General features: G+C 44.1%; 1 protein-coding gene across 6 annotated transcripts in view; it reads right to left on the reverse strand.

Annotated features, from left to right (window-relative positions):
• Positions 1-17,030, reverse strand: part of TERF1 (telomeric repeat binding factor 1) — a 965,901-nt gene that overhangs the window by 336,039 nt on the left and 612,832 nt on the right. For all 6 annotated transcript variants that reach the window (XM_044067234.1, XM_044067236.1, XM_044067233.1 and 3 more), the window contains exon 6: positions 9,756-9,859. In XM_044067234.1, the coding sequence (XP_043923169.1) occupies positions 9,756-9,859 (104 nt within the window). The remainder of the gene's footprint in view (positions 1-9,755; positions 9,860-17,030) is intronic.

The raw sequence follows: 17,030 nt of genomic DNA on the forward strand, positions 1-17,030 counted from the left end.
CCGAGGTGTACACCTTTTTCCCCCACCTTTCTAAAGATCTGGAATCTCTCTCTGAAGGTAATGGGTTTTTAGCAGCAGAGGCCTTAATTCCCTTGGGACCCTGTAAAATAGTTTCTGGGTCAGCAGTATGGCTTTTATATAGGAACTGGTGAGAATCAGGAACCCGGTAATACCTGTCTGGTTTAACAGTAGCTGTAGGCAAAGAATCAGGATTAAGGCTGGCTTCTGTGTACACATCATCCAATATATCTAGAATTAGAAGTTATGTACTCACCATAACGTTCCATCTGAGTAGGTGTATTCATTTGTCTGCAACCTGTGGGTTATGGATCCGATATCGGATCCGAACCGGCATAGTTTTCCAGCTATGGATCCAAGCTCTCAGCTCCTCCCCTCACCCATAATGCCCTGCTCTACCCTCATGACCTCAGATCGAGTTTGCCAAAGCAACAATACCCTCAAAAGGGTAACAAGGAATATGCAGGAAACTGAAAGGCCAGGGGATAGGAGGCGGGATGAGTTGCAGACAAATGAATACACCTACTCAGATGGAACGTTATGGTGAGTACATAACTTCTAAATCTGAAGTAGGATATTCATTTGTCTGCAACCTGTGGGACAGAGTCCCCAGCTACCTGAATCTTGGGCGGCCATCATGGAAGGATATTCCGGAGCACCGCTGAGCCAAAGGATGCTCTACCCCTAGATGCAAGATCCAACTTATAGTGAGAAATAAATGTATGAGATGAAGCCCACGTGGCTGCTGCACAAATATCATCTAGAGGAATCCTAGCCTTGAAGGCTGCCGAGGTAGATACTGACCGGGTTGAATGGGCATGAACACCCTCCGGTGCGGGCCTTCCTGACGCTTGATAAGCCAATAAAATGCACTGTGAAATCCAGCGGGACAGAGAAACTTTAGAAATTGGCTTGCCCAAATTGAATTTTGCAAAGGAAATAAACAGCTGGTCGGATTGCCTATGACCAGCTGTCCTGTTGAGATAAAATCTTAGTTGCCTGTGAACATCTAGTGAGTGTAGCCTATATTCACCTTTGTTTTCATACTTAGGGAAGAAAACAGGGAGGTTAATGGATTGATTGATGTTTGCTTCAGAAGCGATTTTAGGAAGGAAGGACGGGTTGGTCCTGAGGGAGACACGGTCCGGATAAAACCAAGTAAGGAGGTTTAGCTGATAAAGCTTGAAGTTCAGAAACTCTCTTGGCTGATGTAATGGCTACCAAAAGGCTGTCTTGTAAGACAAGAATTTGAGATCCACTGTAGCCGCGGGCTCGAAAGGGGGAGCGGTCAAGGCCTGTAGGACCAAAGAAAGGTCCCAAGGAGGAACTGCTTGCTTTATAGGGGGCCTGAGAAGGAAAGTACCCTTAAGAAAAGTTTTGCACAATTTGGCTGACATAAGAGGATTAGACTCTTGACCAATGTGATAGTGAGAAATTGCCGCCAGTTGAACTTTGACTGTGGAACTGCTGGCACCATCATTAAAGAGAGAGGTTAGAAAATCAAGCACTACAGGGAGAGGAACCGTGAAGGGATCTAGGCCTTGCCGCTCCGCCCACACAGAGAAACGCTTTCCATTTGCTTCGTAAACCTTTCTAGTGGATGGTTTATGAGCCGCCACCAAAATAGCCTTTACCGTGAAGAAATACCGGAGTCCTTATCAAGAGTGGAACTGGAGCAGCCAAGCGGTCAGCTTCAGGTTGTCCAGGTTCGGAGGAGGAATGCAGGATGGATGGGATATCAGATCCGAATGGGATCTAGAATCCAAGGAGGATTCACCGAGTGAGACCTTAGGAAGGGGAACCAGATCTGTCGAGGCCAGAATGGAGCAATGAGAATCATTCTGCAACCCACCCGAGAGGCTTTCTGAAGAACTTGCAGCATCAGAGGCAAGGGTGGATAGGCATACAGAAGACCGGGTGGCCAAGCATGCACCAGAGCGTCTCTTGGGGTACCTCCGGGAGGAGGTATTAGAGCGAAAAACTGTCGCACTTGGTGTTTGAGGGAGAAGCAAAAGATCGCATGAAGGGGTTCCCCACCGTGCGAATATGCGTTCCGCTACTTGACAATTGAGAGACCACTCGTAAGGGGTCAGAATGGTGCGACTGAGCTTGTCCGCTAGGATGTTGGACCGACCGGAATGTGCGTTGCTATGAGAAAGCGATTGGTGGAGATTGCCCATTCCCAAACTCTCATGGCCTCTCGACAAAGAGGGTAAGACCTTGTTCCCCTTGCTTGTTGATGTACCAGACAACAGACATATTGTCCGATTGAATCGCAATTGTTCCCAAGGGAAGAAAGTCCTGAAGTGCTAGCAACGCTAAGAGCACTGCTCTCATCTCTAGAACATTGATATGCAGTAAGGTCTCTGAATCGCTCCACGTGCCTTGGACTGTCCGCCCCAGTGCCCCCACCCGAGGCGGAGGCGTCCGTGGTCACCGTGGCGAGAGGGGAGAAGCACAAAATGGGCGACCCTCGTGGAGATCCGGGAGTGGAGCCACCACAAGAGGGACCGCTTGCAAGCCTTGCTGATCGCTATGGGATGATGCATGGGAGAGCAAGGTATGACCACTGTACTAAGAGCGTCCACTGTAGAATGCATATTGAGCCTGGCAAGAGGAAGAAGTGCTATCGACGAAGCCATGGACCCTAGAGCCCTCAGGACCAACTCCGCTGGAACAGAACATGAATGGAGAATGGCCCGCACCTGGAGCTGCAGATTTAGAACTCTGTCCGCAGTGAGGAAGGCTCAGAACTCCTTGTGTCTAGTCTGGCCCCTATGAAATCTAAGAGCTGAGTGGGTGCCAGGTTGGACTTGTTTGTATTTATTGTGATGCCCAGAAATGGAGCAAGATGGAGAAAGGAGTCTCGGCCGAGAGAAGTAGATGCCTTGTTGGGGCGGTAAGGAGCCAGTCGTCCAGGTAGGGAAAGACCTGCACCCCTGAAGCCTCAGGTGGGCCGCTACCACTGCTAGTACTTTGGTAAACACCCTGGGGCTGTGGTGAGACCAAAGGGAAGGACCCGAACTGGTAGTGACTGGCTCCCAGCCGAAGCGGAGAAACCTCCTGAGCGCCTGTCCATTAGGATGTGGTAGTACGCGTCCTTGAGATCTATCGAGCACATCCAGTGGCCTTCTCCCAGAAGGGGGAGAATAGATTGTAGAGTGACCATTCGGAATTTTTCTTTGGGGACTGCCAGGTTCAAGAGAGAGAGGTCTAGGATTGGTCTTAGTTCCCCCGTCTTTTTTGGCACTAAAAGAACCTGGAGTAGAACCCTGATCCGATCTGGTCTGGGGAACGGGCTGGATGGCTCTTTTCTCTAGCAGATGGCCAATTTCTGCCAAAGCGGCCTCCCTTTGACCGGGTGGTACGTCTGGGAGGGACTTCAACTTTGGAAGGTGAAGGAAAGGAATGCGATATCCCTGGATATGATTTGGAGAACCCAGCGGTCCGATGTTATGGACTCCCATGCCGCTAGGTGCCCCGAACGCCCCGACTGCCTCCAGAGTAGAGCAGTCGGGCAACCCTCAGGGTTGCTGCGCGGGCCGTTCAGAGAAAGGTTCCCTGGACCCGAAGTTTCTGGGAGCCCCTCTGCCTCTAGGGCGGCGTCCTCCCTGTCCTCCTCTGCCACGGAAGGACTGGTTGTCCGGAGCAGGCTGGGACTGCTGCGACTTCGGAACCACATCTTCTTCTGACCCTTTTGGTTCCTAGAATAGGGCCTCTGGGGTGCAGAGAAGCGGATTCCGACGGCAGACAGCGTCTTCCGTCCTTCTCGCTCTGGGTCAACGCCTCGCGAACGGTCTTGCCAAACAGAGCAGAACCATCAAAGGGGCGTTCGCAAAGCGCCTTGAAGGGCTCAGAAAAATCGAGTGGCGGAGCCAGGCCTGACGTCTAGTGACCAGTCCTGTCCCGCAGCTCTAGCGGCCTCCGTAGCATGGGAGAGTAGCCGCATAGAAGTATTTGTGACTGACCTAAGAGTGGCCATTTTGGTGGAGTGCAGAGCTCTGTCCTCCTCCGAAATGGACTCAGGGGGGGATGCAGCGTACTCCTTAATAAGGTCTCGCTGCATCCGAATAACATGTGCCAAATAGTTCAGCGCCCTTACCGAGAAGGTCGCCGAACTGAACATCCGCTTCCCCAAGCGGTCCATCATCCGAGACTCCTTGCTCGGTGGGTGGACTGAGGGACTCTCCTGAGCCAGTTCCCTCTTTGTGGCCGCCGCCATCAACATGGCATCTACAGGAGGCCCCTTACTCCAATGGGTCCTGTCAGAAGGCGGGCTAAGGATTCTATCAGGTCTTTTGGGAATTGGCTCCACGGTGTCCGGTTCCTTCCACGCCCTGGTGGTAATAAGGTCCACCAGGGGTCGGCAGGGGACACCCAAGAGGTAGACGGGCCCGTTTTGAATGCCTCCAAGAACACGGACTCGTCCGAGGAAGACTTGGGGGCAGACCACCCCCCCCTAATACGGAGCATTTCCATGATGTCTCCGAAGGAGACATCCTCGGGGGGTGACCGTGGGGAGCCTTCCCCTTCTCCAAGTCCGTGTCTACAGTGAGGGGCTCAGGTGAGTCAATGTGCCTCCTTTTGCACGTATGCTTGCGAGGGGCCTCCTCTGGGGGGCTGTCAGAGGAGTCCTCGCAAGCAGCAATTTGCTCCATGGGAGCAACTTGGGGCACAGAAACGGGCTGTCCCAGGGGCCGGATGGTGGAAGCCTGGCCCAGTGCAGAGGGAGCGGACGGAGCCGGGCAAGTGCCGGGGTCCGGAGACCCTCAACAGAGCCCTCTCCACTACATCAAAAGCCGAAGGGGAGCCGACCTCGACCAAAGGATCCGACAATCGGCTCCCCCTCGGATCCGAAGAGTGGATCGGAGCCGGCGCCAAGCACTCGGATCCGAAGGACAGTGCGCTCCGACACAGACGGCGCCGAAGGAGCACTGATCCCCGGATCCGGCTCGGATCCAGGCTCCGAGATCGGATCCGACGCACTCGAGGCATGGTCGGATCCGGCACGGGTACTATCGGCTCCGACCTCCCCGGCTCGAAGCTGCTCGGCTCCAGTTGCTCGAACCCGGTAGCGGGTCGGAGAAGGAGCAATAGGCTTAAAAGGGTGTTGAGCTCCCCGGAGGGGAGGCAAGAGCACTCCCATCTGCATCTGGGCCTGGATGAACCTTCTCATCATCCGGTCCAGATCAGCATCGAAAGGCTATGGGTAGATCTCGATGAGGCTACCGAGGTAGGCCTGGAATGCCTCCTCGATAGCCTCGACGGAGATCGGGTCTCCTCCTCCTCAGGACCCGGTGAGAAGCACACAGGTGACCGGAGCCGAGAAGGAGGAGACCGCATCGACAAGGAAGCCGGGAGCAGCCCGCTTGGCTGGCGGGGCCGAAACAGAGGTCTCGGCCCGCCGCTTGTGGTGCTTCTCCCTCCAGTCCTTTTTAGATGCATCCCTCTCCTGTCCTGAAGCGGGAGTTTGAGTCCCAGGAGCAGGAGGGGGTGCCACAGGGGAAACAACTGCAGCCGCAGGAGTCCCCGATGGAGCGGAGGTCGGAGCCGAGTTCGGCGGTAAAAGACCCGCCAAGACCAGCTTGGACCTCCGCTCCCTCAGTGCCCTGGGGTTGAACCCTGCACAAATGGAACAACCAGATGTGAGGTGTTCAACCCCAAGACACTTAACACACCGAGTGTGGCCATCAGCCGGTGAGAGCTTATGGCCACACTCGGAGCATTTAGAAAATATGGACTTAGGCTGTTCAGCCATAGTCTCTAAATTTAACCTAAAGTTACAGAAAGTAACTTAAACAATAAAGAAGCACACAGGCCTCACACACACTCTACGTACCAGCGAGGGGAGGGAATAAAAATTACTACTGAAAATTAAATTAAACTAAAAACAGTCAATAATAATAGGAAACCTACAACTTTCACACAAAAATTGTTAAAGAAGGAAAAAATTCTCTATTTTTTAACAAGAAAAGTCTACTTAGCTGAGAGCTATGAAATCCACATCTAGTTACCAGCGCGGCAAACAAGATCTGAGGTCATGAGGGTAGAGCAGGGCATTATGGGTGAGGGGAGGAGCTGAGAGCTTGGATCCATAGCTGGAAAACTATGCCGGTTCGGATCCGATATCGGATCCATAACCCACAGGTTGCAGACAAATGAATATCCTACTTCAGATCAAGAGGGATAGCCAGAGGCCTATGCTGGGGGAGCAGAAGGAATTCCCTGAGCCTTTTCTTGGAATCTGAGTAATCTTGGCCTTCCCAGTGAAAGTGTTCCCTCAATGTATGCAGGGTTTCCCCAAAAGAGAAGTCCTCGGGGGGGGGGGACCGAGGGAATAGACTCCTCTGCATCAGAGTCTTCGAATGGAGAATAGGCACAATACTGGTCCTCAGATAGTTCTGAGGCAATAGAAGATTGATCTGAGGAAGGGTAGTCTTCCTCTAATCTGGGCCTTTTGTCAGAGGGGGGTTGAGAACCCCTGATAAGAGTAATCAAATCCTCAGCCATTTTAAGCATCTGTTTTTTAGGCATGGAGCCTTGAGACGGTGTCTGAGGAACCTGTTTTTTGGTTTTCATGGCTGTTTTAGATTTAGTGAAGGCTTTAATAGAGAAGGAGGAAGGCCTGAAGACCACTTGAGAAATGGCAGGCCTGTCTAAATTCCGAGTTTCCCCGCCAGGAGTGGCGTCGGTATCTGTAATAGGAATGGGGGCCGAGGAGCCTGCGACCTCGGGTACTGAAGACACCGGTAATGCATTGTCATCGGTACTCAGGGGCTGCGTAGGCGCCTCGCCGAGTACCGGAGAACTGGTAGTCGGCCTTAGCGTGGTATCAGTAGGTGGTGCGGACCTCGTATGCCGGTCCTTATCTTTGCGTTTTTTGCTCAAAACTGGAGTCGGAGTATCCGACGACATAATATAATTAAATTTTTTGCCAAAAAAGTGAAGGTCAATCTCCGCCCGACGCTTAATAATGCGTTTGTTGAATCTAGCACAAAAACGCCAGGCCAAGACGTCGTGGTCTGGGCCTAAGCAAGGTATACAGTAAGAGTGGAAATCCTTATGCGGTATTTGCTTCCCACATGAAATGCAATTATTAACTTTGTCTGACATCGGTCTGAGGCAAGAAAAGTTTCCCCAACGGGGTACTTAGCTTTCAAGAAGACTTCGGCTGAAATACTTTCGTAAATCTCAGGAGCTGGCTGACCGGCACTTGCGAACTGCTTCTGCTTCGGGCACCGCGCGGCAAGAAAGACTGGAGAAAATGGCATCGGCTGCCTCTTTTATACCCCTGCCACACTGACGTCAGGGAGGAAGCGACGACAACTGACGCTGGACCTAGACTTTGGAATTCGGCTGACCGAGGACCCGCCTGACGGCAGGATAACCCCATCTGTTATGACTGCAGCTGTATGCACGATGAACATCTAAAAGATGCTCTGTTCTAGGACACAATTTCTACATTCAGCAACACAGCAAAGGAGACCAGAACATAATAGGCAGACATCACCTTTATACCAGGTGTATGAGAACATCAGAGAAAAAGGTGATATCAGCCTGGCCAAGAGGAAATGTACTCTCCTCTAATAGTTTGGGCAGGCATCACACCTCAACCTGCGGCAGAGTTTCTAAGGTGCTGACTGGAAAGTGACTTACAAGAATATCTTAAGGTTGCTACTTTTCTTCCAAAGGCAATCATTAGGACTTTTATTACGAAACTCAGAAGAAACAAATAATTCTTTACTGAGCTATTCAAAGATGCCATTTATTCTGATACTGAGGCTATCAAGCAGTGCCCTTAGTTGACAAATTTGGCTCTGTTCCAGCCTATCTACCCACTTCTACACTCAGCTTTGCTTCCCAAACTACTCCTGCAATTACCACTTTGGATCATGTTCTATCAACAGTATGTAAAACTAACAATTCCAGCTGTACAGGCCCTGACAGCCTATCAGTCAGTCTTGGAAGTATCTGGATGTCTCAGGGTCTGTACAAAACACAACTTTGCTCATCCTTGCATGAACCTCTTCAGCTTCAGCATCTCCAATGGTTGCATGTCAGAGATCTGGAGAACTGCCACAGTAGTGCCACTACATAACAGTGGCTCCCACCACAGACTCTGGGAACAACAGACACATCAGATTCACCAGCATAATATTCCAAGGTTGTGGAAAACGGTTTACTATCATTATTGCAAAAGGCAAAACATTTGCTGTTCGCAATAATGAAAAGTAAACACCAAAACCCAACTCTCCACTCCTACACAATGTCAACCCAAACGATCGACACATTTGAGTCGACACTGTCACCGAAAACATCACGCGATAGCCGTATAGGAGCTGATGTAAATCAAACTCCTACACGACATATCACGTTTTTGCAGGAGGACTGTGCCCCCCACATCCCCTGCTACTAATATATTCCAACTCAGAGATCGCACTGCAGTGGGGATATGGATGAAATTCCAAACCTCACTGTACCACGACCTCCGTACATATAGTCAAACACACTTATGCAAATGCACTACTGCATTCACATAAGTCTTTGACTATCCCATACACTTGATTTTGTGCACGACATTGTTGTTCGCACAAATGATAGTAAACCGTGGAAAGCATCATGTTCACACTTTCTTTTTAGTCCTATTCAACCTCTTTGAAAAAGCTGCTAAAGCCATGATAGCCAAGGACCAGTCTTATGCACATAACCTAGCTGGACCTAACAGAGACCTTTGGTTCAATTCCACAATGACAGCATTAATGACAAGCTGGAGGAGATGACATGAGCAGCAGGATTAACTACTTCCTGGATCTTTGAAATAAAGTTTGCACAGAGAAGCCTGCAGATGTGTAACCCACTTCTAGAATAGGTGGTACAGGGACTCCACAGAGGCACTGAAAACAGCATGGACAACTGGGAAAAGGGATAGGGAAGACTGTACGAATGTAGGAGAGAAAGAACGTTAAATACATTCAAATGGCAAACTAGGCAGACTTATTACCTCTACTGCTGTCAGGTAAATGCAACTTTATGTAAGATGTGAATAAGAACAGCCGTAGAACTTTTACAATCTATTGCCAGTGATGGCAAACCTTCTGGGCTCGGTGTGTCAAAAATTCAGAAAATGCTCATCTTGACTCTGCTGGTGTGCCCCCCCCCCCCGACAAAAGAGAAACAATGTTTTACATATTAATTTATTTAAAATACAGTTCAATCATGTGTGCTATGTATTAAAAAGTAAAAGAAAACTCAGTAACTTACAATAGAAAAAACAGTATAAGCACTGATAACTGGACTTAAAAAAAAAAAAAAATAGCACACCAAAAAATTACCCTACTTTTAATAGCAAGTTTGAACTCAACCGAAAAAACTATGGTTCACACTGCATTTGATTATCAATTAATGACTTTTTGTTACTGGCTTTTAACAAACAAGTGCAGGGTCACATATTTCTTGTAGTTTTGTTCATTTAGTTTCTTTGGTAACTTGGGTGTTGGTGAGCACTGGTGTGTCACTCAAAACGTTGTGGTGTGTCACCTTTGCACACGTGTCATAGGTTCACCATTACTGATCTATGCCAAGAAAATGAAACTGAAAAATACTAAAGGGCATCTAGGCACTAAACCTGACCAGATTCAGGAGAGTGAACTAGGGTGAATTTGTTTCAAAGTTTACACTATTACAAATGGCTTGAAATGCTGCACCTTAATATATATGCTTTACATAATTGCACATACCCTTCTTCCTCCTCATCCTGGTCAGCTGTGCAATTTTCCTTATTTTCCGCCATTTTCTGTTCTTCAATTTGTAGGTTATTGGCTTGCACTACCTTTGTAGCTGACTAAATAAAACATTAAGAAAAGCTGAATGGCACAAACAATGTACAAAGAACATAGCATAATTCAAAAAAAAAGACTAAATGCAGAAGATCATAAATTGTAACACTACATATGTAGCATTAAGAACCGGGTGCATTCAACACTGAAAGGATGAGGCTGAGAAATGTTTTACGACACTGCACCCAACCAATGATTTACAACTATTCAGACATATTAAACTAACGATGCAGTCTACATATTACCGAAAAGTCAATATCAAGAAAAGGGGAACTACAAGTATGTGACAAACTCCTACTGTATTCTTAGTTTCAAGCAAGTTAAATATGGCAGCCCAAAATTATTACAAGAAAAGCTTTATGGAAAGCTTAACTAACCTCTTTAAGGAACAAACAAGAACGCCTTTAGAAGTACTCATTTTTGTGTAAAAGAATGTCAAAAAGGCTCAATACAAATTCAGGTGCAGCAGTTAATAAAACACAAAGCCAACAGCTGATGCTAGATGGAAACAATAATGCAACCGCAAATGTAAATGCATTCTTAACCAGACGAAAAGGGATACATCCCTAAAAGTCTTCAGTAAGAAGGCATGAGATAATAGTGACTACAGTTAGGCACCGATTGACAGACTTCCAACATAGAGTGTAAAAGTTGCAGCTTGGTATTTTTGGTATGTCAAATACATATCTAAACTGTATCAGGTGCCAAGGAAATTTTTTTATGCAAGATCATGTTATCATATCAAAGGACTGCATTTATTTTGTAACCAGAGCAGCAGATGAACGCGTCAAGAAAGTGACCTACTTAAAACTTCTGCAGTGTATTTGATGGCACAACAGAGTCAGGAGTGGATGCACAGGCAGCAGCTTGGTAAAAATATTTTAATTGGTCAAGAGGATGCAAACGGTAACAGTAAAAGGAGTCCATTCCAAAGAAAAACTTCCAATGCAGTTCATTACTTTTAACTCATTCGTACCAAACAGCAGTACAAGTTCATACCTGCAGAAATCTGACAGTTTAATCTCCTTTGACAACTATTGACTGGGCTACATGTCAGAACGTGCAGATACGAATCTTGTCTTAAATCAAATATATCTTGAGAACTGTAACAGCTGTCAAAAAAGTATGAAGTAGACATGTTCAGTATACATTAATCTTCACAGTGGTGATAGCAATTTAGCATAAGGTCATAATTTTTTTTATGCTGAGCAATAAGTAATGGAGACCCTATCTTTTGCTACAGAAATTAAAATCATGCAGTACCTTTTGTGTGTCTATGTCACATGACTGACTTTGGAAACAAAAAATATATATATATATCAAACAGATCATAAGACTGAGTTTCTGAAAACTCAAACATAAATATATACCTTTTTTACATTTTTGCAGGGGGGGCAAAACACCTCACACCCACTGCAAATTATATATACAAACAACAAAATTGCACTACAGTGAGGAAAAGGGTAAATGTCCCGATCCTCGCTGTGCCACGATCTCCATTCAAAAGCTTTGAGTTTTAAAAAACTATATGTTCCTGGCACAAAATTGATGCATCTACTGTACCATGAATTGAGGACATATAACCTTTTTTCATTTATTTTTCCTTATTTGTTAACTGGGTAAGCTCACTAAAAGTACCCTTTTTCAAGGGCAGAGAGCCATGTCTGCTTAAACGACTTGCTTAGAGTCACACACTCTGCAAGTGGAAACTGAAGGAATCAAACCAGAACTAAAGGATGAAGCATGTTAACAGCTCAGTCTTAATCTCTGAACTAAATATACAGGATTACGATCAGGTCACCAATCACAACCCATTTGTGTGTTCGAGACACAAGTGCCAAGAAATTCACCTTGACAGTGAAGCTCTCTAGGTGAATCTTGACATCCATGTTGAGAATACATAACTTAAGATTGTGATTGGCAAACTGATCAAAAATCCTTAGCAGTGCATAGAGCTTCATCAGCCTTCAAGTTAACTACAAGTGTCGTCTCCTCATTTTGAATGTACAAATGACTATTATTCCAGTATACATAATTAATCAGCTATTTCATTCAGATATTAAAACTGAATTATCTACAGATGCACAACTGAGTATTAGTGCAAAGTTTCTCTCTCATGTCAGCTTGATACCATACAGTACCATACATTTTGCTCTTGTTTACTAAGTCAGAATGCATACAGCAAATACACAACTGTGAACAAAAGTTTTACCATTACTGCTACTGTATATCACATTTGATTATGCCAGAGGCTGTGCCTACACAAAATGAACAGTCCTACATCATTCAATTCAACATTGCTTCATACTAAACTAGCCTGTTCAATGTAATCCAATTATGCCAATTATCGAAAAGCGTTAAAATATGTGACAAATGATTGCAAATATCTGACAAAGGTTGTGCTGTACACAAGTATCTACTGTGTCATTGTTCAAGCAGACAGAACACCACTAATGGTCTGACTTTTCTTTTGTTTTAAACACCTTTATTAAATAAAGCTAGAGACATAAGCATATGCACATTAACAGAAAAAATGAAAACCATATTAACTTTATTTACATACATTATAAATAAAAACATATGTAATGTACATCTGTCATTCAGTCCAACATTACATAAATTGTTCAATTCCTGTTTTCTCAAACTTCACTCCTCCTCCTGAACAATATTCTGCAAGGCTCTATTTTAGGGTCCTTACTTTTTAGTATTTTCACCAACTGACTTCATTCATTTGGACCTTTATCCTCTGTTGCTCAATATGCAAATGATTTGACTCATCTGTGCTGCACCTTCCTTAAATCTGCTTGCTTCTGCAACTCAACAGTTCTTATCAGTTGAATCATGGCTATCAGAATCACAACGGATTCTAAATCCTTCTAATCAGAATCGCAACTGATTCTAAATCCTTCTAAGACCAATTTATGCGCTTTCATCCTAGTAAATCACGCAACCCTCCTACTACATTTCAAATACAGTCCTCCAATAACACCACAACTTCTGCTATACCGCATACAAAATTACTAGGTGTCATAACTGATAATCTGAAATTTGACCATCTAGCACAGTCCCATCAAAAATACTCATATTAAACTTGGCTCATTCGACAGACTCAAGCCTTTTCTTACAACTAAAACTAGACAAGATTTAGCCAAAACTCACCTTCTCTCCACCTTACTATATATGCCTCTGTCATTTTCACTAACCTTAGTAATAGTGATCTAAGCTTGAAACCTGCTATAACAAAGTTGCAAAATTTGCTACCAACTCCTCACTTAGACCTCATCATTGCTCAGGCTTATGTCAACTTCACTGGCTTGAACTTCTCCATCTCTTAACTTTCACTTCTCTTACAACAGCTCACAGACTTGTCCATCAATCCAAACATACCCTTTCCCTTCAGTTAATGCTTCAACCCTACACTAACAATCGTACACTTGTCTTCCAACAAATTCTTACACCAAGTCTCAAAGTACAGCAATAAAGCTGGTGACTCTATACTCTTAGCTATATCTTCAAAATATGGAATACCATCCCTCAAGTCATAATATCCATCCCCAACTTGCCTCACTTCAAAATGCTCCTAAAAGACTATGTCTATTCTCATTGGCTCTGTTCATGTCATTCTCCTGGATAATGCTTTCTCTCTTGCTTTATATTTGCTATATCCAACTTCCTTTTTTACTCATCTTTCTTTTTCCCTTGCTTTCTTCTCTCTCCTACTTTTTCCTTCTAACGTTTAATACTTCCTGGTCCCTTCTCCTATTATACTTTTCTCCTCTTCTTTCTTTCTATCTTTACTTTTCTCGCCTTTCTTTCTTTACTTTTCTCGCCTTGCTTTCCTTTTTCACTGACTCCTCCTCATTCCTCTGTTATACACTCAACTGCTGCTTTTTGCAAATTTTTCATACGTTATGCTTCTAATTTTGTCAAACTTGCTTTCTTCACTTGCTATTTACTCTCTTACACAGTCAGTTTACTCATTTTTTTTTCTTTTTTTAATATATACTGTGATTCTTTTTCCCCCTTTCTAATTTTCGCCTTATCTTAGGTGTATTTATTGTGCAGTCTGTATTTTTTGTGTTTTTGGAGCTTTTCTCCACGGCACTCTGCTAAAAATGAGCCAACACCCAGTTGGACTATCCCTGTTAAAAGTAAATAAATAAAAGTGCTGTTCCCACAAATTCCATTTATTTCTATAAATTGTCTCCTTTTTCTAAAGATCCCGATTCCACTGCTTTTCTCTCTTTTACAATATTCGAAATTTCAAATATAGTTGGGTTTACATTTTTACTTTCATCGTCAGCCAGTAAAATTACACTTAAGCCCATACTGTGTCTAGGACAGTGGTTTTCAAACTTTTTACACTTATTTAGAAAACAAGCTGAGTTAGGCCACCACGGAGAAACATTTGACTAAAAACAATAAAATGGCATAAAAACAGCACATGCATTGAAACCTGGATAAGCACTTTCAGCTCAGAGCCTCCATCATGTTTTTATGCCATTTTATTGTATTAGTTAATAAAGGTTTCACGGTGGTGGCCAAGCTCTGCTCGTTTTTTTGTTTGGTTGAGCAGCCTTTAACAATCAGGAGTTTATATATTTTTAGTTACGTTTTTACACTTGGGGCCCAATGAAAAAAGATTTATTTCTGGGACCACTAAGGCAAAAAAAAAAAAAAAAAAAATGTTGCTGTTTGAGAGTTGTATGCCAGCATAGTAATCTCAACAATTAAGACATAGATACACAGTGTGACCACAGAAAGCGGGTGTACTAAGTGAGAAATGCTGATAATTCATTATCAGGATATGAAATCTGAAACTTCATCCCTTTTTGAGGAAAATACCAAAAATTCTGAATGCCCATGAAAATTGTCCATTATAATGACTTAAAAAGAAAAAAAAAAAGTCAGGACATTCAGAATAACCATATAGATGAAACACCTGATGTTCATAAGGATCATTTGCATATATCCCATGCACCTCTGGTACAAGAGAGGTCACTCAGTGGAAGTTCTAGCTTGGCTGGAGTTTTCATTTAGTTTTTACTGATTGAGAAGGTCACACAGAAAAAACACTTTGTTTAAAGCTTATAAGTTTGGTTATTATTGTTTGTTGCATGGTAAATTCTGTTTTATGTACAGATCTAATTATAAATAGTCTTAACTGCTGTTAATCTTTTCTCCATGTGACTCAACCATACATGAACTATCAGCATATCAATATTTTGTGTACATGAGACCATTTCCAGATTAGTCTCAAATGACAAAATGGACATCTTGTGGGGTAATTGCCAAAATATTGTAACTTTTGTTAACCCGCATAACTACTCAGCTGAAATAATAATAACTGTTGCAAAATAAAGTATATTAAGTGAACCTTTCTGAATGTGTCAAGGCTGCATATCTTATGAGAATGATTACTAAAATACTGCAATTGTACTTACTTGCATAACTAATTCAACTGAAAATAAGCTACAGTCTAACTGTAATCAGCTTATCTGTTAGCAGACCCTTTCTTAATGGCTCCTTGCTTGGATATTTCATCTCTACCAATCAAAATTTGGCTCCCCCGTCCAAATCCCTCATTCAGGGAATGTCGACATGACTAATGCATGCCATAACATGTGAGGAAGTTACACAAGCAAGCTCCTCCTCCAAGCCCATGGATGGATCTACCTTGTTGTCAGCAGTGAGCACAGTCTTTCTAAGCAAGAAGACACTTCACAACAGACAAAAGGAATATGCACTTGCCCCATATAAATGGAATAAAAGCAGCAGCAAACAAAGACTGCTAATCTAAAGGGGAATGGAGGGAAATATTTCAGACCAATCAAGAAGGGTCCTCGACTAAATCAACCAATATACAAGAAAGTATTTGTTATAAAACATTAAGGAATCTCCTTCAGGGGACTTTGGTTGGGATGAATTAGAAGTGCAACTACTAGGATTTAAGGAGTCGGGGGGGGGGGGGGTCGCATAAACACAAAATTCGTACGTCCAAGCCCTACAATATCAAAATCCAAATTGCAGCCCATCACTCCAAATCTCATTAGGTACAAAAATGCTTGGCAAAAATGGGCAGCAAGGACCAAGAGGCCACAACATAAATATTTACAGTAGATATATTTTTGAAGTGAACACTGAAGGCAAATACTCTTGTTATGGAGTGGGCTAAACCACATCATTATCTATTCCTGAACACAAACATACTTCAGATAACATGAGGAGATGGGTATATGTCGAGGTTGTTATAGGACCCCCCCCCCCCAATTCCTTTTTGTCGAGAAAGCTAGATCATTGTTTGACTGTTTCAGGGAAATATCTGAAATCACATTCAGAAGGAAGTGACATCACATCATGAAAAAAAGCTTATCAATATGAAAGATCATACATAGTTACCTACACATAAGGTATGTAGCTCTAAGATGGCGCGTTTATATCACGTTATCGAAAGATGAAAATAGCGAACGCTATTTCATCAACCCCAAAACATCTAAACATGAAAATATCGAACATTCAGAACAGCAAATTTTTTCCCATGGAAAACATTTGCTGCTCCGAAACACATACACACAACACAAGCACATCAAACAAACAGCAACCACACACATACACTTAAATTCCTACATTTAACGCTACACTAAACTAAACATACACTACTATCTACCCACTTAACCCAAACCTTAACCCTAAGGTCTGTCACTATCGCACACTCACCTAACCCGCGCCCTAACTCACTTAAACCACCCTTAACCCTAAAGTCTGTCACTATCGCACACATGCCTAACCCGCGCCCTAACTCACTTAACCCGCCCCTAACATACAATCGCACACTTACCTGAACCCAACCTGTAACTTTCCACCACAGCGCTAAGAACAGCGAAGCCACAGAAACGGCCAACCGAATTCTTTCCCAAGGAAAGAATTCGTTCTGCAGCTTCGCTATTCTTAGCATTCGCTGAATACTGTTCGATATCAGAACATTCAAAGTTTTAATACTTCGATGTTCTGATATAGACCCAAGATGGCAGATGTTAACCAAGAAGATAGTTTCATTTAATTACATTTCATAGAAAACTGTGTCTAGCAGTTGGCGCAGACTATTAAGGCTGTGAGCTGCAGCTACTGTAGTACAGGGCTTGATTCCCTCAGCCCTCATTTGCCAAGTGTGTGACC

Source organism: Protopterus annectens, chromosome 3.part1 (genome assembly GCF_019279795.1).
Source record: "Protopterus annectens isolate FY-2018-M chromosome 3.part1, PAN1.0, whole genome shotgun sequence".
NCBI classification, from domain to species: Eukaryota; Metazoa; Chordata; order Ceratodontiformes; family Protopteridae; genus Protopterus; species Protopterus annectens.